At 44.0% G+C, this 23,602-nt stretch overlaps 1 protein-coding gene across 3 annotated transcripts in view; it reads right to left on the bottom strand.

Moving 5' to 3' along the window:
• The window catches only part of LOC139991493 (uncharacterized), a 187,076-nt gene extending 169,991 nt beyond the window's left edge, over nucleotides 1-17,085 (bottom strand). For 2 of the 3 annotated variants that reach the window (XM_072011615.1, XM_072011613.1), the window contains exons 1-3: nucleotides 16,775-16,944; nucleotides 10,197-10,452; nucleotides 7,824-7,877 (exon numbers count right to left, since the gene is read on the bottom strand). In XM_072011615.1, the coding sequence (XP_071867716.1) occupies nucleotides 7,824-7,877; nucleotides 10,197-10,245 (103 nt within the window). In that variant the 5' untranslated portion in view covers nucleotides 10,246-10,452; nucleotides 16,775-16,944. The other variant, XM_072011614.1, reaches the window with a different exon arrangement.
• Nucleotides 17,086-23,602: the final 6,517 nt, after the last annotated feature.

Below are 23,602 nucleotides of genomic sequence, written 5' to 3' on the forward strand. Positions count from 1 at the left end.
TCTTCGTGGCGAATCAATTACGACGAGCCTCGCTCCACCATCCATCGAACCTTGGTTCTTCCTATTCTTTCCGATGGTTCGCTTTGACGATAATTAAAGCAGCAGAAAGCGAATGACAAAGGGCACGCCGTAGGAATCCATAAGAACAAAGGAGCGCTGGCTGCGCGAGGATCGTTAGCGGCGAGCACGTACACCGCTGATGACGCACTTCCGGCCGGTTGAACCCCCATGGTGGCCCCGTGATAATTCCGGGGGATCGAGAAACAGCTCCGAGGATCCATCCACCGTGACTCCGTGGCCCCGTGACGACCCCGTGGTGGATGTTTGCTCTTGTTGCGGTGCGCAACACCGGAGAGGCCGCCGCTCGGTAGGAGAAAGAGTGCGGAGGCGAACGAAACAAGATAAAGTGGAAGAGACGGAGGAGGAGGAGGTGGCGGTGGTGGTGGAACAGGCGAAAGGAGAGCGAGGGGCAGTAACAAGAAAAACAGGAAGACCCGCGAGGGGAAAGGAGGTGGACGAGAAGGAGTGCTCGGATCCAACGCCTAGCCTCCGAAGGAGCCGAGTGCCAGCCCGATGGTAGCGGTTCGCTCATCATTGTAATTACTTCGCGAGGATGTACCAGTATATTGGATCATTATCGACCGCTCCATATCTACCACCTAGCCCATAAGTATAGACTTATGCTCCCGATGCCTCGTAACAGCTGAACCCCCCTTCGTGTATTCGCTTCTGCCAAACGCGCGTATATCTTCCACCTCTACGAGGGGAAGGGGCAAGAAATCTTCGAGTATATTGGCACACTTGTATATAGCAGGAGAAAATAGCCGCTGCCACTTGCAATATAACTCGCTCCGTCGTTGTCGTACGAGATTATTGCCCCTGGAGACCGGATTGCGTAGGGTGTCTTCGGGTACAAGACAAGGGGCTATTAGAGGTGTGTCATTTCGAACGGGGTTTTTGGTTTCATTCTTTTTGGAATTAGCACGACGTTTCGAAGGAAGTTCGAAGATATTCGATATTCCGCGTATCAACGGATATCGCGTACTTCTTTCTCCATTTCTTTGCCAATTATTTCCTGTCTTCTCGAGTTGTTTAATTCGTTGTAGAGATTATGTACTCGGTTACCTGTTCGGTTTACGACGGTCAGAATGTTTCATTCTAAACGGCGAAACGCTCTATGTGTCGGTGTAATCTCCTTCGTATGAAATAAATAATTTAAACAAGTTTCAAGAGCTTCGTTCGATCTGAGTTTCAACGAAAGCTACGTTCGCGTCTACGATTATCGCAAGCGAGTAACTGCCACAAATCCTCGGAAAATAATAAAAGCTTCGAGCAGCATTGCACGCGAACGATCGCCAATTACTTTGTCGCGTCGTAAATCACGCGAAAAAAATTCCCATTCATGCAAATCGGTATCAGCGAGCACCGCGGGCCGAATATCATTCAGCTCGTCCCTCGAACGCCATTCGAGCGAGTTATTTCAAGTGGCAATGGTTATTACCCCACCCTATATATCGAAGGGAATATATACCTTGGCCGCAGCGATGGAGTCACGTATGTCGATGATACGGGAGCACGTGCACCGGTGTTGGTGTCCACACCGGCGAATCTCGATCTTGGCACGTACGAGCTAACGACTCGTTCGTACGAGTCTCTGATCAAATAACCGCGACCCGAACAACTTTCTCGGCGGATCTGCATCTCCCTGTCGAAAGGGCACGTTCGAGGAACGTATCGAGAGAAGAAGAAGAAGAAGAAAAAGAAGAAGAAGAAGGAGGAGGAGGAGGAGGAGGAGGAGGAAAAAGGATCACGGAAGCGCGTATCCAACGACGATGGATATTAGACGAGTAATTGGAATATGAGTTTTAGATCGTTACTGGAATTCGATTTAGATTGAAGATTAAACGTAGATTAATCTAAGGGCTCAATGGAAGATTGGTACACGCCTGTTTCTTTTCCTTTTTTATTTTTCTTTTTTTTTCCAGAAACTAAATGACTAGAGAAAACGATATATACCATTCGGATTTGCCTGGAAGACTCGATTATAAATTTCTCAGTTTTTATGGATACACACGGTGATGTGCTTTAACGAGAATACGAATGAAATTAATTTTTCGTTATAAACGTATCGGATAAAACATTTAAAGCATTTAGAAAGTTGCAGAATAGAAAGTACTGATATTCTAGTTGTTAACGCAGACTCAATCGCAAAGTTCACTCTACATATTACGCGTCTAATATCGAGCTGGAAATTGTTCTACGTTATAGAAACTGTCCCTTGGAATGCCGTAGAAATTCGATAGCGAGCTTGTCAACCCGGTCGACGTGACCGCGCGAAAAGAAAGATCGCTTCCGCTCGAACGATAATCATCGATACATCTCGATACATCTCGAAGGATACGGACGCCTTCTTTGTCCGCGAGATCTATCGTATCTTGCTTCTTTCTGTCGCACGAATCTTCGATTTTTGACCACCGACACGCTCGAGATACGATGTCTCTTCTAAGCTTCTCAACCGTATCGAATATCAACCGCTTTCCGATACGTGGCGAAATAATTAAAAAAGAAAGAGAACGTTCGACACACGTTCTCTCACTTCGCGTTACTCGCAACGTTCAAATCCGTCTCATCTTCCAAACTCGGATCGAATCCGATTCGAAACTTGTAAAAAGCAAGCATCGCCTAAGGTGCCAAGTTCGAACGTATAGCGTCAAACGTTCGATCGAAATCGATCATCGGATCTGTTGAGCAACAGCAGATAAGGGAACCGAGCCGTTAACTCGGAGCAGCGAGGTTCAGGACACCGGAGCCAGGATCGATCCAGGACGTGCAACGGGAGCAGTCGAGGCAACGGGAGCGTATCGAGAGATGCTTTGTCGATAATCCTTCAGGGTAGGTCGGCGTGCATCGTGCTCGGCCCTATCGAGCCGATGCACAAGTCCAGGCGAGGCAAGTTGCTCGTTCGCTCGGGATCAGAAGCAACAACGGCAGCATCGGCATCGGCATCAGAAGAAGAAGAAGAAGAAGAAGAAGAAGAAGAAGTAACAGAAGAAGAAGAAGAAGAGAAGGAGAGACAGGAGCAGAAGGAGCAGCAGGAAGAGGAAAAGAAGGAAAAGAGGAGAAGAAGAAGGTGGAGAGAAGAGAAGTTATCGGGTCTCTTTCTCCATCCTTTCTTTAACCTCTGGCTCGCTTCTTCGGCCGCCTCCGACCTACGTGTAGATGCTCAGGTGTAAAACCGTTGATTGCCACGCCAGTATTTTCTCTTTGCACGGCACGATGGTAGTAGCGGTGGGCGTGCCGGCCACGACCGAAGGGAGACGGCCAAGGCCTCCTCTCATCGTGCTACCGCGATTATGTTTATTATACTTTGGCACACGCGTGTGCGTACGTGCGAGTACTTACATCTGGCCTCGCCTTTCCGCCGTATAGCGAGCATCATCGCTCCGGACGTGACGCCGGGACGCGGCGTTATTCGCGCCAACTGCCTCTTACGCGAGAGAGCTTCCCATTCGAGTTCGCTCGAGCCAAGAAGCTCGTTTCCAGAAGCCTCCCGATACTCGACGGTTAATTTGGGAGACCGTGGTTAAGGTACGACCGGCGGTAAATTAAAATTTTGATGGAGTTCGCGCGACGATCGGCCGCTTTAAAATTGAGAACGGGAAGTTGGTGGGTAACCACTTTGCCTTGGAATTTGGTCGGCGACTCAGTGATGAGCCATCCGCGCTTATTTAATTTTGCGATACTTAGCCGAGAATAATCTTCGATGAAGTAATACGTGTACCTTGCTCTTAGTAGGAACATAGTGGAAGTGGAGGTAGAAATTAAAATAAAGTGCCGCGATTATTTGAAATAATTCCTCGAATTCTACCGATGACGTAAAAATGCTAAAATGTCAGTCTTTTAAACACGCGATCATCTGCTTTGAAGATTTTATTGGTATTCTTCGTCAAACTTTATCTTCGTAAAACTTTGCTGTAAAATGATAAAACGCTTCGTCTAATATCGATATGGAATCAATGACGAAATCCTTAAACTCTTGCACACAGCTGTGCTCCACCTTCTCGATTACGATACGATACTATCGCGTAGGCTCGTTACAAAAGAAGCTGATCGAATCGATATTCCCGTGGAGGAACGGCCACCGCATCATTATCAATGACGCTCGTGTCACGAGCACGCACGTATCAGGTTCGAGACTGAACGGCGAGGATGAGGCTGGCTTAGAATTCCATCGAGGTGGAGCCTTGACATTTCGTGGCCTGGAATCGACCGGCATAATTGATCGGCCTCTGGCGGCTCCCATTCGACGAACGACCATGCTATTCCATTGCGTCTGGTACGGTTACGACGAACTCTGCGTACGACCTCGCCGACCGGTAGAACGCGGCCACGTTGACTTTGTGAACTGGATTCCACCGACTCTGGTGGGGATCCGCTATTCCTCCACTTTTAAATATCTTCCCACTTTTATCGTGTTCGCTACTATATCGTAGAAAACCAAGAGTATACGTTCTTCGTCTTCTACGAGAAAGCAGATTTTAAATTCCATACACGATCGACCGATTCTAAAAATTATCAAATTTGTCTTCCTATGTTATTCATTTTTGGTGCATCGAAGATATCATAGTATTGCTTCCCAATAGCTTTCCAGAAAATTTCCTCGATTTATCAACTATTTTTAACAAACGCTATTCTTGTGGAATCCTGACGGATATTAATCGATAATTCTAGCAATTAATCTAGAGATGGAAATAAATTTAAAAGAAGATGTCAAAGGACAAGGGACTTGCTCGAATAGCTTCCTCCGGTCACTCTATTTTCCTAACCGCGAACGACCCCTTTCCCGCAACTATCCCCATTGACCGCAAACTACGCAAACACAAGGCAACGACCAATTTCATTCGCATCCTCTGTAGCGATTATCTGCGCGGAACCGCCTATTCGATCATTGAACCGCGAACGCCGCCACCGTTCTATGCAACGACTTCCAATAAATCGGCTGTGCGCACCCAACCGCCACTTTCATAAATTACACCGTCTCCGGCATCGATGTTCCGTGACGCCAAAAAGTTACAGCCATCGGCGGGACTATCGATAACTTGGCTCTGGTACCAGGCGACACCGGACGTTCTCTTCTATGGACTTTCCATAAATCGGACACCGAGGAACTCGCCGATAAATCTGGATGCAACTATGCCCTCGAGGAACCATTTACGACGAAGAAAATAAAAAAGGGAGAAAACGAAGGATCAAAAGGAGAAAAGAAAAAAATCTACCACGACCAAGATACTGTCTACGAGGACGTTCTCCCTAGCATACCTGTCATTATCGCGAACGGTCGTTGCAATTCGTTCTGGTTAAACGTGGACGTTCGACCGGTGGCGAATGGTGGCCGACTACGGCAAACAAACGCTACACTGGCGCAATTTCGCGTCGTTAACGACGTCGAGGCGTCGAGGCGAGGGACGCGCGTGTGTGAACGCGCCAATAACGCCGCTCAGGGCGTACTAAAAATTTTATAGCGTCGCGCGTACGTCAGCGTGAACAGGGTGGAGGATGAACAGGAGGAAAGAGCGCGGAAAGGAAGGCGAGTAAGAAGCGAACGGTGGCGATACCCTGTTTAACAAAGTAATGACTACAATTATTCTGCTTTACATCTGCCTCGCGGAGCCACGACCACGATCCGACGTACCTTCGAACGGAGACGGTGCAATTTACCGCGGATAATCGTCGATCAAGAAGAGTTACAACTGCCGGGGATTGTGTCAGCTACTCGGTTACATTGAAACGATGCTTCTTTTTTTCACTTTGCACGATCGCTGTCCGGAGAACGCATAAACCGATGGTTTATCGCTCAATCTCTGTCCTCTTCGGACTTTCTAGCAGATAAGCAGAGAAATTTGAACGGTTCGGAGCTTCGAGCATCCGACTCGATAGAAAATAACGTACAAGTTCGATCGTAGCATGGACCAAGTTTCAAGAGATTCGAAATATCCTACAGCTGTTAAATCTACACGCTGATCTATCGCGCTAATTTACCTCGTCAAACGACTCTCGCTAAATTAAAACATGCAAAACTGCGTCGAACGAGATTCGAAACTCTTTCCAGCACGAGATTCGTCATTCGCAAGGAGCAAGCAAGCGAGTAGTCCTCGCGTGCAGAGGGGACATATCGTCTTCCTCGTGAGATAACAAAGCATTCCAACCCTCGACCGGCGCAGGTCTCGGGCGTATAGGAAAAGTTGCTCGCGTGGTTCGTGTCGTGGCTCGTTCGATTTACATAAACACGTACTCATTGATTGCTGGACCAGATTGCCAGCCGTTATTACTTCTACGACCGGTTAACTGCGACATAGGACCACGAATAATCGCTAGACCCTAATCGTTTCGTTACGCATCGACCACGACCACGTCCTCGAAAGATCGATATACCGCGGTCCAACGAAATATCTGGTCCGTTTTATTTCGGATACGTGTCTCCGTTACGCGCGATCGACTCCAGAAACAGCGTGTTTCACTGTCTCAAAGTGATTCTTTGATCGTGACGATGCTGCCACCTTGGAAACGTGCCTTGTTCTGCGGTGATGTAGTTTTTTGCCACTTGTGGCCCGATGATTTTGGCGTAGGGAGAATCGGAATGACGATAGACAGAGAGGCAGGTGTGGAAGACAGCGTAGGTTGATTGTAGGTTCACCTAATTTCGGCTGATTGCAGATGGTTGTGCAAATTAATAGCTTCGAAGAAGACGATCATTTCGAAACTTTTTCCTTCGATATTGCCACTATTATTTTAATAACCGCGATGCTAATAAAATGAAAAGAAAATTGAAATTGTGGTTTCTAAAAGAATCCTTGTAACGCGATACTTTGTGTCAGATTTTATAACGAAAAAAGAAAGAAAAAAAAAAAGGATTAACAAGAAAATTAAGGAGAACTAATATTAGAGGAAAGAAAAAATATTTGAATCGGAGCGAACTCGAAACAAATTGATATAAAATTTGTTTTTAAGAAAAATAAAACAATTTCCAATTTGCATACGATGCAAAAAGGAAATGACAAGTGAAATAAAACGAATTAACTTTTGCCTTGCAAATGGAGGAACAAAAGTATTTAATATATGGCTTTACCATCGCGAACTTCTCGGATATATCTACGTATTTTATTTGCAAAATCATCGACGGTCTACTAACAAACAACGCTTAACCTTCCATTATAACATCCTGTCATTATAAACGGCATTTTATGTTCGCTTGATATTTCCAATTTTAGCAAAACCATCCTCACGCTCATTTACCTTCATCATTTTCGTTATTCGACGAGATTTCGCATAAATTCCACTTCTTATGACCAATTGTAAAAAGATCATTGCACAGTTGATTATCCGTAATCACGGAAAGCAGTCTTAGAAAAATATATAAGAAACTCTATGTTGCTAATAAGAAGCACGGAATTGCTTAAAAATTGATCATCGTATCGTTAAGACAATTTAACCAATAATATCGCCACAGTTAAGTATCTAAATTAACGGGTTAATAAGTTAATGCTAGTTGGTAAATTAAACGGCAAAGATGGTAAATTAAACGGTGAACGAATATCGTTTCGTGGTTCAACGAACGCGAGAAAAGTACCGACATTGCAAACAAGCATAGTAAAATTAACAAGTTAATTCTAAAGCCAGCGACGATTGAAACATAAAACTTGTTTCGTTGTCGATGTGAAAATTTTGAACGATCCTGATTCAATAGCCATGGACGGTAAATCGATAAATTGGAAAGCAAAAAAATGATAGACAGAAAGGAGAACAAAAGTTGTTTGATAGCTCACCAAATTGGCACGCGAATGAAGCACCGGCATCAGGAAATCCATTCTTCTCCGAACCTGGAACAAAAACGAAAGATAGATCGTCAGATGGAGGAATCGATAGCGGGTTAAACGCAGACGGATAAACGGCAGAATCGAACAAATGCAGATGCAAGGCACCACCCACGGCGTAACCCTTTCCCTCGACTGTCATTAAAGAGACCGCCCTAGATGTCGGTTCCAAGGACTCGCATGAGCTCAATGGAGAGATTTTAATCAAATCGATCGTGGAGATTCGATCGAGATTCGTGGGATCTACGTTTCATTGTTCAACAATGTCGAGCGTGTGTATGGTAACGTGAATGTATGTTAATGGTTGGTATTGTGCGGATGTTGTGCTGTTGCATCGAATGGCCGGGGATTATAATGCTTTTTAATTATACATATATCGAACGATGTTGTAACATCGTGAGGTTCGTTACGACAACCGATCCTATGGTAAAAGTTAGATTTTTATCGAGATAAGTAGTAACAATCCTGTTTGAAAAGAGAAAGCTTGGAAAACAGAGGTTAATTATCATAATGGTGATAGGTTAAAGGGATAACAACAGGAATCATCGTATTGCTAAATGGCAGCTGTAATAGATTTTGTACAGAGATTAATAGACGGAGAATATTAATTTTTATGCCAATCCCATAACGCAAATGTTGCGTGATCTTTTACAATACGCACGATTTTAGATACAAATTTGTATCTTTACGATTCGATATTACACGTTTTATCTATTTTCCGATTTAGATCTTGACAATTTCTAAAAGAGGAAAAAAGAAAACGACACTTGTAAGAAAGCAGAACAGAAACCTTTACCAGGCGTGCACTTGCTAAACGGAAGATCGAAATCAAAGAAGCCTTGGGCCGCACTGCTGGACTTGGAGCTGAAGCACGCTAGAGGGGGTAGCAATTCCAATCACTCGGGGATGGAACGCGTATCGATCGATCGATCGACGAATACCACGTGCTCCGCGACTGCAACTGTAGGTGGTAGTCGGGAGCACCACCCACGAAGTAGCTACTTAGCATGCACGACCAGCTAGAAGGTAGCTACCTACCTATCTGACAAGGTTAACTAATACAACTTCCCTGGTCGAGCAGATACTCTTTTGATTGCAAGCGCGTTGATGAATCGATAGAATAAATGCGATTTCTAACGATCAGTAGCGGCAGAAAGATATTTTTCGTTACGGAATATGTTACGCAAGAGAAGGAGAAGAAAACAGGGGTCCAGAAAAATGCGAATATTCGAAAATTCAAAGACTCAAAAATCCAAAGAATCCAAGCGCTCGTTTTTAATAAGATACGCGAGGTATTAAAACGATTAATCACCCGCGAGGAAATAATGCAAAGCAACCTGCAACACGAATGCAAATGAGAGGAAACCAAATAGAAACAATGATGATCGGACAATTTACAACGTTTACACGCGCGGCTATCGACGAATCGCTAATTAAATCAGTGCGATAACCTAACAGAAACGAGCTGTCGTTACGGATCGATTTAATTGGTCTTTGGTCAGCGGTATGTATTATTCCACGTTGGTAGACCGGTACGTCGAGCCACGTCAAAACGTTGAAAATGAGAAAACTTCGCAGCGGGGCACCTGCTACCGAGCTTTCCATACTTCCGACCGTGACTTTTTTCTCGGTCCACGCGCACCAGCGGATTGGAAGCCGGTCGCTTCAGCGGACGCTCAGCATGGGGTGGCTTCGTGCGAGCACCACGACAGTGAAATTGCGCGATTACTCGTTTTCTTGGTGTTTCAACGTCGGGGCTCGTCGGAATACCGATATATTAAGTCATAAATTCGCGACTAAGGCCTCGCCGGGATTAAGGACTGTACTTCGTGCTTGCGAAGTATACCCCTTTTTGCGAAGACAAATTTGGTACCGGCCTGCGTGCAAAAAATTTATTAATAACACTGATCCGTAGGAGAGAAATTTCGTTCCTTTTTTAGTTTACGTTTCATTTAGGTTCGCGAAGTTTCTCCGGGGTTTTCGAAGACAAATTTTACGTCGCTTCGCGTACAACAATTTATTAATAACGTAGGGGAACGTCGTTCCTTTTTAGGCTGCGTTTCGTGGAAGTTGGCGAAACTCCTTTATTTTTGGATTGTTATATGAATGCGAAGATTTATTAATGATATTAAGCGTTAGGATCGTTGATGGCTCGGGCGGAATTGGATCCTTGAATTTCTTCGTTAAGGATTTTTATTTTCATTGAGAAATTCTTGCGACGCTTGATTTATCGACGATTGTACGGCGCAGGGGGCGTTAATAAGGGTCCAGAATTTTGTCAACTGGCAAATTGATAACTCTTCTTATTAAAGCACTTTTTCTTACCTCCATATTCTTCTGGAATGAAGTGGAAGCCCCAGTCGAGGCTAAACATTTTAGCAGTATTTTAGTAACATTAATTTATCGAAGGTGTTTTTTAAAGTTATGACCACAAGAACATTGATATATCTTCGCAACAAGTATTAAACCGTGTTTTTCATTAATACAGAAAATTTAACTCGATTTGGTTAGTCTTAATTAACACTTTTCATAAATCCATGTCAGTTTGCTGAAAGTTTCAGAGCACAGCTACACGATTTTCCTGAAATCGATTATCTTCGCTGAAACTCACGACATCATCGAACTTTGCTACCAAAATCAAATATCTCCCGCAAAATACAAACTACGCGCGTATCGTATGCCAATCAACGACACTGCACAAAGTACAGTCTCAAACCATACGCGCTATCGGGTCTTTCAATAATCATCTAGAAACGTCCAATCACCTAATCATCTCGAAACAAAAGATCTTGCCATAAATACCAGCCGCTCTTCGCAACATGTAAACCCAATATACGCTGGTTACAGCACGGATTACCGTTTTGCAGTGCAACGAAACAACCTTGAAAGACGAAGGCGCGGTCAGACAGGCTCGACAAAAAGACTCAAAGAGGCTTAGAAAAAAAACGCGGACGCGGATTTCCCTTTTGCACGTAGAACCCGATGCTTTCAGAATCGGCGGCGTTTCCTATGGCTGCGTTCCTTTATCACGATGGTTTTGCCACTTTGCCGCTAGAAAGGAACGCGCACTTACCCGCGGATCATAAAACACGTCGTAACCGTACTATTTCGCGCGATCCTGGTCGATAGTCCGCTTTTGCAGACTGGCGGCCTGCGCTCGCCTCGCAGACGAGGCGTGCCGATCCTTCCCTGCATGCAGAACGGGGCTACTGTTTTTCGCGTTAGCGCAACACGCCGTAATGCCACCTTCTATCCGCTGGATTAGATGTTTTCTGGAATCGTGCGGTTTGCTAGAATGATCCGCGACCAGCTCGAATCGATCGCTAGCGATGGGAACAAGTGCGCGTCAAGTAGCTTGGAATTCGATCGGAAAATTTTTGGCCAACGAAGTGACACGTTCGAGGAAATTCGAATTTTTCGTGAAAAGAACGTGAGTCGAGTAGTTGCAGGCGCGTACAATAGAATCTTAAGATAATAAATTGACGAACCGCAGAATGCTGTGACAGACTGAGCGAAGCGCTTCGCCAACGAAATAACGTTATAGTAGATTAAACTAAATTAAATTAATTATAAATTAAATAATATAGTAAATTATAGATAGATCGGCAAGCTAGGAAAACGAACAAAACCTGTGTAGATTGCAGCTATGCTTCGTGAATTCACATCGAACTTGCTCCCATCGCTATCCGCAGGCAATTCGATTGGGAATTGCTCGGTATTTTAAGTCGGGGCGACTCTTTCGCGGTAAACGGTGGCAGCCGTTTTCCTGCGCTAAACGCGCGGAACGTGTTTGCGAAACGGAACCAGTCGATGGAACGAAATTGGAGATATTCGAGGGCGATTTTGTGGAAGTGCTGCTAGGTATCGATAATGTTCCGTAGCGATGGGTGATTTGTTTTATGAGCGCGGATCCAAGATATATGGAAGATCGTTTGACGTGGTTTCAGATGATTTGATGTTTCTTGCGGTTTCAACGAATAAAGAAATAAATTGGAATGTTGCCGTGGTTAATTGACTTAATTCTACTACAGTCGAATGATACAATAATAGACGATAAAACGTTTCGATCGATTTCATTGAAGTAATAAAATGGCAGCGAAAAGATACGACGAAATGCTCGTAGCTGGCGACTACAATTGTTTATTTTATCTCGGATATATTTTTATTTTCATTCTAACTAACAGCAATGAAACCGGGTAACTCGTTTCATAAAATCGAAATACTAGGAAGCTTTAGAAAGTAGAAAGCGCGTTTCGAGCGTTCGTCGATGTATTCTGCTCATAAAAAATGTCCTGTTCGCCCAGCATTCCGACTTCACCGGGCGAACTGGCCGAAGCGTGAAGCAAACTGTTCGCGCATTTCTCTATACCGCTTGACCATGAAGAAATAAATCGCGCCACCGCTGCGCCGATCATTCTTTATCCTTTAAACTATGACTCACGAGCCTATACAGTTACTATAGGCGTAACGTAACAATCTACAGCGTGAAAAACTAAGGAATTCCGAAAGAAAGAAGTCATGCAAAATAACGTTGCTACCGAGACAACCTTCCTTTCTGTCGACAGGCGAGAGAGAGAGAGAGAGAGAGAGGGGGGAAAAAATACGTGAACTTTGCCGTTTTTGTAGGTTGTGCAACAACGAGTCGTAGAATTCTAGGGTAAATCAATTCGCGTCGAAGCGTGACTCAAGTGCTATAATTGCGGTAATTGGAATCGAAGAAAAAGAGGTTGATGTTCCAAGTCTACGGATACCAGTCCTGGTTCTGGTTATTTCAAGTTTTTATCCTCTTTCTTACGTCGATCAGACTGTTAGAAATTTTAGACGGTTTTTTCGATTCCCGATTAAAGTACAGTTGAATCAAGACATCGAATAGGTAGCACACTATAAACGCAAAGGGTGACGTGCTCGAGTTATTAAAACTTGTAAAACTAATCTCTAGATTTCGCCATTCCTCGACAACATCTAACAGCGGTTTTACAGTATTTAACCCGTTAACAGTATTTCGAAGATAAAGAGATAATTACTTCCTGAATTCTTCGTCACTTTATTACACTGCCGAAGGGTTAACACGAACCTCCAAACACCATTCAAGAATCCCATTAACAGTTTCCACGGAACGGTCTCATTATTTACAGGCATTGTTACTGGAAAACGAGGCTCGTTCGCTCGCTCGTTGGTCGAAGTAGCCCATAATCGTTCGCCAAATGAAACACGACCCTTGAACCCGTGGCGAGCCCGTTTTGCACCGGAGGTCGTGAATGAAGAGCGGACTCGTTAGTCGCGATAGTTGCGCGTGATGGATGGAGGATCCGGGGCTTCCTGGTGGACCAAAAGGAGCAGATCAGCGAGAAGAACGAGCACGTGGCGTGGGAGTTCGCGGGGATGGAGCGAAGGAGCACGCGTTGTGGGCGGACCTCGGAGAAGGTGGTGGAGGTTCAGGAGGCGGCGTTGGTAGGGGCCGGCGAAGATAAAACCAGAACCTACGAAGGTGAGGCGATTCCAACTTCCTCTCGATCGGAGCACACCGACTTTCTTCGTCACTCGCGTATTACGTGCAATTTTCGCCAAGCATCGAGTTCGGTTCTGACAGGCTGGCGTTGAAAACAGCTCGAGAAAGTTGGTTCTGCAATTTTCATTTCATCTTTGTACCTTGCTTTTCGAGAATTACGATTTAGGAGGAAAACGGATCGTTCGGGAGAATCGTTCAGCCTCTGGGAAGTACCGACGATTACTATAAAATTATTTCCCAGCGACTGACCCATATTTTTCTTAACGCAGACTATAAAAATAACGCCACGTGTGACGAATCAGCTATTCGCGCTAAAGTTCCGCAACCATGTAGCCTTGTACAAAATTGATTTTCTACCAAGCCATATTAGAATCGTCGAGTGGAGCTCGCCATACTTTTCCAAGCTATTGAAGTTTGAAAAAATAAGGCTAAAAAATCCGACAGATTAAATACGGGCTCTCCTTCCTTTACGCGCAATCCTTTCTTAAATGTCATCCTCGATGGCGTAAAATCAACTTCTCTATTGCTAGCTCGACGTTCCTATACGATCTCCTCGACGATCTCAACATTCTGGAAAAGAACAGGCTGCAGGCAACGCAACGAGCCAATCCTCTAATCACTTTCTCCGACTGCCCTTTGGACGCCGGATTTGCATCGAGTTCGCGGCTGATTGCTCGTCATTAGCGACGCGTGGCCCGCGCCCACGTCGGGTCAACGTCGCCGAGGTAGAAGAGGAGGGCGATCCTTGCTAACGAACCGTGCACCGAGGTCGTTCGTGCGCCACGCGTAATCTACGATATACCTACGCACCTACGCGCTCACGAACACGCGTATAAACATAGTCTGTGCTCGTGATCAACGCGGCGATTCACTCCACGACCATCTCTTGTCTATTTGTTCCTCGATATACGTTGACTTTCCGTAGTTAGACAGATTTGCGATATTGACGATGAAACGGACGACGGAGACTTTAGAAGAAGATGAAGAAAAAAAAAAATAGAATTTTGTTATAGCTATGGTTGGATTGCCTCTTATTTTTATTGGCTAAGGTTTCTGTGTTTATGGAGGTAATTACTCGAGACTATATCGAGGAACTGGATGGGGGTACCGAAGCACTGCGATCGTAATCTGAGAAGCCTATAAAATCTCGTTCTCCGTGTAAAAAGTTTACGAATTTAATAGAGTTGTCGAGACGAAAGAAATAAAATTAATTATCGAGATTTGGAATAGATAACGAAAGATGTATGGAAATGACAATCGAAGCAGCGTCAGAATTTGGTGTTCCACTTGTCTCCCTATGGTTATTCGAGAATCAAGGAAGCTTTCTACGCGTGGTCGTAACAAATACAGAGAATTGCGAAACATTCCAAATACCGCAATGAAAGAAACGAACAAAATTTCCATTCCTTTCGTGTAAGAAGCGTCCTCGGTAATGTCGATAACGTCTAAGCGCGACGCTGCTCGTAGAAATAGCAAAGGAGCGAGAGCAGAACAACGGTAACAGAATAAATCAAGGGCCAAGGACGCAATTAGTCTTTTTTAAGAATCTAACTTGCCCGGGAGCGAAGCATCCTTCGTGAAAGGAGACTTAATGGAAAGGGTTTGGGCCTCGGGTAAAAATCATCGGAATACCGATCGTAACACTCGGTTCGACCGATTTTTCCTCGTGTTCGTCCCACTCGCGCTTTAAACCGTGTCGTTAATCACAGAGGTTGATGCGTTAGCGAAACAGGAAGAAGCAGGTAATTGCACTAAGAATCGAAGCGAAATTCTTTCTAGTGGCGAAACGAGAAGCAACCAGCCAACAGATTATCCAGCCACGACACAATAATGAAGCTCTCTCGATGTGCAACTAGCGTTTATCTAAGATCGGTTTATAAAGCCGGCAAAACGACCGACACGCTACTCGACAGATAACAGTATTAATCATACCCCTGAATGGACTGCTTGATTATCCATCAGTCTCGTTTTATTTACGATTACGCGATATCGCCGCTTGCGTCTGTAATTAAACATGTAATCCGCTCTCTAAGCGTCGATTACATTTACAACATCCGATACAGATTCGCAGCGATGCGTTCCGTGGTTCCACGCGAAGATTATCGATAACGATAGAAAGCGAGAGTGCCGCTGAGATAATGTCTCCGCGATTTAAAATTCAAGCAGCGGAAACGTCCAAGTACGGTGGCGATTATCTTGCGAATAATTTTCGCGCGTACGCTGAAACTCCCATTTTTTTTTTTTTTTTTTTTTTTTTTTTTTTTGATACAAAGAACTTCCAAAAGGAAGATTCTATTTCTTTCTACCAAAGTGAGAAGATGACTTTTAGCAGGAATACAATTAACTGGAATTCGTATTTCGCTACTTAGAGATTTCATTTCCTAAGCATGCGAAATCGATTTTGTTATTGATTAGAATCTTTCAAGTTTAAACTTGGGAGAAAGAATTTTTGCACGAAGTTGAAAAGACACGTGACGCCGTTATCCGGAGATACGGCAATTTGTCTGGACAAAGGCTCGGAGAAGAAACGATTTTCTGGCCAGCAAAGTCGATTTCTTTCTTAATGGACGCGAGGGTTACGTACTGCCTCGCGATAAAGCGGCTTTACTGCCGATATCCGGAATAATTTATTGTCATTACATTCATCATGCTGACTGTAATGCGCGACACTCGCGTTCGAAGAGAAAGCACTGCATCTGGAGTAACGTTACTAGGTACTAACGCCGATTTACGAGCGACATTTGTCCATGCGTTTAACAGACGCCATCGACGAGCATCGTACGACAATTTCACCGGTAATTTATCCATCGAATTGAAAGCCAGACGCGTGAACATTTTCGTGACTTTTAACGGCGACGTTTTATAACGAAACGACAAGTTTCGAATAACAAACCGCGAGAAACTTTCAATACAAAAAAGGCTAGAAATCCGTGGAGTCTGGAATACGAGTCGCATCGCTTGTTTTTGTATCGTTAATCGTGAGAGATAAGGGGAAAAAGTAAGTTAGAAATTAGAAATATTTCGTCAGCTGATAGGAATTGCGTAACACGTGCGTATCAACGAAATAGGGCGATAAAGAAATCAACGCGATGAAAAAATTTTATTACGGATATTTAGCTATTTGATTTTTCGATTGTTCGTGATTTATCGACTGTTGGGACTTGGTATTTCATAGTCGTGTATGCAAAATGCAACGTATTAAAAATTTACCTTTTTTTTCCCAAAAGCTCTACCTCTTTCGAGTATTGAAAATTCAACGTATAAAACGCGTATACCTATCGACATATAATTTACTAGGAAAATGTCAAACTTGACATATTACAGGTTGCAAAACGGTAACACGCAGATATCCAAATTACGAACGACCTTTGAAAGTTGTTTATTGACTACGAACCAGTTGCGATAGAATGTCACCAAACCGCGAAGAAAAACGTCGAGACAATATTACGTATTCCATTGCGCCAATCTACCTATCAATCTACATAATCCCCACTCTTATCAAACACATTCCCATATTGCCTTTCCACGCGTTCGTCTATCCAGAAACAGCGGACGAGTAAAATCAATTCACCATCCGGCCGAGCTGAGGTCGCGTGACACAAAGAAGCGAGGCAGCCGGAGGCGCGTAGCCGAGCGGACGCGGTCACACGCCACGAACAACAGGCTCCATCAGCGTGGCCGGCCGTTGTAAAGATCGAATCAATGCGTCGTTACACCGTGTCACGAGGCTACGTTGCACGCCGCTGCATGCGTCTGCACCAGATGCACTTGCACACTCGCTGCTGATCTCTACTGCTACCAAAACATAAACGATGGCAAACTTGCGCGTCGTTAAACCGCTATCCTCGCTAAACTGTGTCAAGGTCTGTAATCACATTTCACAAGAACGAAACTTTTATCGCCACTTTGCTGCACTCCGTTCTTTTTCTCTTTTTCTTTCTATATTTAAATCGATATCATTGGACACACCGATTAGAAACACCGATAGGAATTTTTTGGAAGAAACGCAAGACGACACCGCGGGTACACCGCGAGACCCGAAGCGGAGTCGAACACGAAGTAGAAGCGAGTTCTAGGTACGACTGGTAGGGGTCTGTACGGGGTCTCGAGAAGAGCTGGAAGGGGATAAGGTCGAAGGTCAGGGCTATGCCGTACGACCCGTGACCCATGACCCTCTCGATCCCTCCGACCCGGCCGACCCTGCCTCCCCTCTCCCAGCCTGTTCTTTCTTCCTCCGCGTCCGCATCTCTCCGCGGCTTCTTCTGTGCCGTTTCGACGCCGCCAGACGCGTCACCATCTCTTCCTCCCTCTTCTTTTCTTTCTTTGCTGTATTACGGATGGCACGTTTCCGTGGGAATCATCTTTTGATCGAGCAATCTTTACTATATAGCGTATACACGCGATAAAGTATACAACAGCTGTGCATAGTAGTTAAGATAGAGTAGTAAAAATAAATCTTTGCTGTATCTTTAGTACTCGGTATGAAAAGAGTATATGTTTTTAAGATCGTTATATAGTAACTATCAGGTGCGATGGAACTTGTGTTAAAAATAGACAATACATTGAATTACGGCTAACGAGAATATCGTTGAATACATTGATAGCGTTGCAAATAACCCAAACGTAGAATGTAATTCTCAATGTGATAATACGTGCACGTGTGCGTATCAAGACTTCTTCCATTCGTACGTGCTCGTGTTTCTTCCTCTTCGTTCTACGATAGATGGAAGAAAATGTAGACGAGTTTCTATGCTTTCGAACTCTTTGATTTTATGAAACGTTCGTATATTACGATATACATTTTTGACGAATTCAGCGAGTGCCTTTGCGAAGTAGACGCATCGAGAAACGCGGTTTTTCTTACGATTCAATCTCGTTGTAAAACATCCGCCTTGCTTCGACGAGGAAGCAGATATCGTGTAATAATACGAATATGTGATGTTATAAAAATTAATAGCGTGTCTAAGTAACATATTTTTCTTCGGTAACTGTTACGTTAAAAGAGGAAATTACCATGTTTACGCTGGTCATGCCCGGTATCCTGTTTCCTGACACACTACCTTTCTAATTAAAAAGGTGATGTGATAATTTTTGTAATGAATTTTAATTCAATTTTAATTCACGCAAGGAATGAATTCTGTGGTATTGTGTATGAATGTTACGTAAACCGCGATAGAAATCTATAGATGTAAAGGGCGGATGTGTATCTCTGGCGAAAGAGTTAAATATGGCAAGCTAAGTGAGGATACAGTCGAGTTTCTTCTTCTCTTCGTGACTGCATTTCTTTTTTCCAAGTGACCGCTCACCGTGAGATTCTTCGCTTCTGGAAAAATGGCGAAACGTGATCTCTGTTTCCTCTGTGAGAAGCCCGAGCTTTCTGCTTATTCTGCATTTTTCCCGCACGAGGATACGGAACACTGGATCACGAATCATACTTGCAGACGTACATATGATCGTAACGCTCTCTCGTCCGCTTATTTCTCCACGAATAATTTCTACTAAAACTTTGCTCTTTGAAAGTTTTCGCGATACGAGCGATCGCCAAATCCCAGCATACTTTTTACGTAGAAACTTTCTTCCCAACTTTTTTTTTATTAGTATTTTCATCATTTCGCACTTAGCGTACAAAAAATTCTGTTCTAATTTCATTTTATCACGTCAATCATAGAGAAAAGCGTCGAGTACTACGTAACACGTGTCAAGTATTAGAATACAATGGATTTTTACAATATTTCCTTCTTAAAATATTAAACTTTTATCGATTCAGCTGAAGTCTAAATGTGAATTAAAGTTCACAAAAGCCACCGCCATAATGATATTCGTTCTTTATAGATTCAAAATTTATAATGCAAAATGTATACCAAACTGTTTATACTATAAATTTTGAATAAAATGGAATCACTGAAAAATTCAATTGAATCGCGTACGAAGTTTCATTTGCGAAAGCAACATTTCATATGCATCGACCTAATACGATATATACCTAATATACAGAGAGTCCAAGAGTGAAACATGCGAAGTAAAAGAATCATAGCGGAGAAACGCGATATTTTCGCAGCGATCGAGCCTCTGTATCCGCTGGTTTTAAGAGCGTTTCAGTGTCCAGCCGCGCGCATAAAAGCGAGCCACTTAATATGGATGTGTGCGGAAGACCCGCATCGGACCTCTGAACCATGACCCCTGCATCGGGACCATCAGCCAACCGGCTGCCTCGAACGCAACAAGAATTCCACGTTACGCGGACGAACGTGTCCAATTACCGTGCACGCACAACACACCACATCCTCGTTTCCCCGACTGATTTTATTTCGTTTACGAACCAGCCGAATTACCAATCGACGAGTCAATCAATTCCCGTTGCATCTCTCTAACGAACTCTGAAAGCGAAGCTGTATAGATCGCAGCTTATGTAGTGCGTGTTGTTGCTGCTCTTTCTTCGTTTCTAGAGAATTTTGTTTTATATCGAAGAATACAATGGTACGATCGTTGTCGACAGAATCGGCACTTGACGACAGTTTAGAAGAATGGGAGGTTGAACGAGCGTTTAACAAATGGACTGTTTGTGCGATAGTTCGGTCATGCGACGATGATAATAATAAAAGGAAAGTAGCAATAAGGCGGCCAAGTACATAGAATTTTTCATTACGCAAAAAAATAATATTCCAGAAATAGAAACGTAACCATCTTTCGAAGGAAATCACGGAACCTAATAGCACGCGGTGTTTCGCAACTACGATATTACGATCGCCATTCGATCGAACTTATTCCAGATTATACGACTATCGTCGACTTGAACGTACTCGCCCTTCGAACCTAGTCCATATAACTCTTCAAGCAACTTCGTTCCACGCACTGAACAAACAGACAGGCAATTTCACGGAACCGATTCCATCGGCATCAACGCAATCGAAATCGGTTTACGATCGCGTCTTTATTGCCTCTCGCAGATCGAAATCGCACTTTCGTGCCGCACGTGTCGCGCAAAAGGTCGCATCTCGCGAGATGTCTTTACGTAACGTGGCTAATAATACGTGTTCGACTGACTTTAGGAACCCGTCAACACCGCGAAATGGGAACATCGAGCATCGTCGACAGGTCCGTTGCGTTTAGTCGACGCCGTACGTGCAAAAAGACGGAAACACGTACAGCCTGCTTCATAAGTATAGGGACACCCGCTGGTCTTACAGGAAACATGGCAATTAATCTAGATTATCAGCGAAATGATTAATCGACCAGAAATTAACGCTCAGGCAAGATTAAAAAAAAACAAACATACGAATTTATGGCAACGTATCATAGAAAAGTTATGAGAATTAGCCGCGAGAGACAGGGGAGGATATCTCGTTTTCAGCGCACATTCATCAATCCTGTTTTCCGATCAGAGCTAATATATCGTTACGCCATTCATTGTCCATCGTTGTCATCGATTTCCTTCGTAATAGAATTCCGTATGATTCAATTTTGCAGAACGAAATTCGTAGAAACGTAGAGTGACGTCGCTTGGTCCGAAGCTTTGGTTACCTCGCATTTCAAGGCAAGCCGGTAGACGTCTTGTCACGGATCCGGTTACACTCTGAATAGATGCTTGTTTTTGCCGATTTTGTTGAAAAGCTTCTTCTATTCTGAATCTTAACGTTTCAACCTGTTGCGGTAGATGTTACGTACACAGTGGATTCGTTACATTTTATAAACGAAGACGGATGGAACATACGTTTACGTGAATTTTTCTCGTTGTTTTTAGATGCACGATCAACACGCAAAGTGGGCCACACGTGTTCTGTTACACCCTGTATATACAGAACAAAGGATGAACCAATTTCCAAGGCCGGACACCATCGAGCAGAAATAAATTCACGTATCGCCTCGGACTGTTGCGAACTTTACCAGTTCTGAACAGGGGTGTACACGTGCACGTGCAGCGGCGGTATAGCACGAAGGAGCGTGCAATCTGGCCGCGTTTCGCCAAAGCTTTGGGACAAAGGTCATCGTGGCTCACGCATCGCGCCGCTGGGAAGCAGCGACGTGACCGATTCGATCGTCTCTACGAGCCTGTTCGAGCGGACTCGCGCGACTCTCTCGTCGCCAACGCGCAGATACCTCGCGTAGATTAAATTCTGAATAAGCCTCGATCGCGATGTGCAGTCTACACCGCCGTGGACGTGGACGGAGGCCGTCGGACGATCGTCGGGGACGAATGGCTTAATCCTTGAGCATTTCTTTCGGCGAGATACGTTTATTTTGTTTATTTTGTTCGTCGGTAGAGAAGTTATTCCGCAGCGGAGATTCTGCGAATTTCGTTCGAGACCAGCCTTCCGCGTAGCTTCGACAAAAGATATAACTTGAATTTTTAGTTCTGAAATCGTTCGACGGTTCCCAGTTTGGTACTTCAAACTGAACCGCGTTTAGGACTAACGATTCGATCGTAATCGCGATTGTATTAGTGATTTTGAGCGAATTGCGACGAAATCACTCGTGTAAGATTTACCAAAGGTTTAACTTTGACGATGTTACCGTGAGCCTCGTTATACTTTCGTTTTCTTGTTCTAGTGCGAGAAAGTGGTTCGAGTCCGTTCCTAGTCAGACGTCTTGCAATCTATCGAAAAGTAAAATTTCGTACCTTAACGTTTGTCTCTATTCGGCTACTATTTTCGCTTCGTTACAATAGTTAAATGCCAATTATACTTTTCCTTCGAGTTGAGATGAAACGAAAGAGAAAAAACCTCCGTGTATATTCAACCCTTTACCTAACTTTTAAACGAGGCCTTTCTTTTGAAGCATGGAATGTACAGTCTCCTCCAACGATTCATTTACCAACCACCTGTAAGTACCATTATCGATTATTCGCGACGCAAATTTGCATCTCTGTGTGCTCCAACTTAATTAATTTCCATGTACCGATAATTAATACGGTTCCGTATGCGATATTAAAGCCTAGCCTCCGACAAAACCCAATCAACCAATCAACATGGCCAAAGAGACCAGGAAAAAAGACGGAACCAAATCAAAGAAGAGGAAACTACCACGCCTCCACAACCCTTTAATAATCGAAACGCGCAGGATCCGATCAAAACAAATGGATCGCCGTGCAAATTCCTATAAACATCGAAACAGAACGGTTCGAGCCAACCACCCTGTATTTCCATCGTTCGATTTAACACGCGAGATCTCACGCAGAGTTGTCGTTGTCGTAATTGTCGTTGATTTCTCAGCACGAGAGACGTGCCAGAAGAAACTGGCCAAATAAATCAAACATCCAAACCGAGAAAAGTAAACGACCGATAAAAACAAAAAGAAGAAGAAAAGAGGAACCAACGAAAAGAATTAAAGAGGGTAAAAGACCAAGAGAGAAATAAAATCGGATTTAGAGAAGTAGAATTTCGACGAACATATCGAGCATATCGATATTTATCGCGACCAAGTCGGTATGTAAACGACCGAAAGGCACAGTCTCTCTCGTTAATCATACACACGGTGGCTAGCACGTAACCGTGACCGGTCTACGAATTGATGATTCCTAATTAAGGGCCAACGGTGCAATTAATGAGACGCGCGCTTTTAATTGCGGCGATCAATAAGAGGAACGGCTCAGAGCCCACGGGATCTCGGTGTCGCCCGATAAATGCTCTCGTGATACCGTATACGTGTGTACGTGGCCACGCGGATCGATTTCATACGATCTTGGTCCCAAGTTCTCCTCTCGCTCCCTTTCGCCGCCGGAATTTCGCAAATCGACTTCCGTCCACGCCGCTCGTTAATTACGCGCCCTCCACTTTTAATCCGAACCACGGCGTGATCGCGGAATCAGATAAGGTCCCGATTTCGCCGGATTCAAAGAACACTTTCGGGGAATCATCGGCGATTCTCTTGGATCGATTCTTTAGGGTGTCGAGACTCGGGGTGATGAGTATAATTTTTTTTATTTTTTTATTTTTTTTTTTATGGGATATCACAGTTTCGGGGAGAAAATGATTATCGCCGTCGTGATTCCATTACCTTTTTCACGGTGGTGATAGACTGTTCGAAGATAGAAGACAGATCTTACTGTTAATGCAGAGGGAAGAACATAAGAGCAGATGGAAAGGAGAGGAGCATAATCCAGAATCGAGATATGGGAAATATACGCAATTGTTATTCATTAACTCGACAAATAATTATTCATCGTTCGAAGAATTTTTCAACCACCCGCATTTCCTATGTTTCGTCCTCTAATAAGGAGCCACCG

The sequence above is a fragment of the Bombus fervidus genome, chromosome 10 (assembly GCF_041682495.2).
Source record: "Bombus fervidus isolate BK054 chromosome 10, iyBomFerv1, whole genome shotgun sequence".
Taxonomy (NCBI): Eukaryota; Metazoa; Arthropoda; class Insecta; order Hymenoptera; family Apidae; genus Bombus; species Bombus fervidus.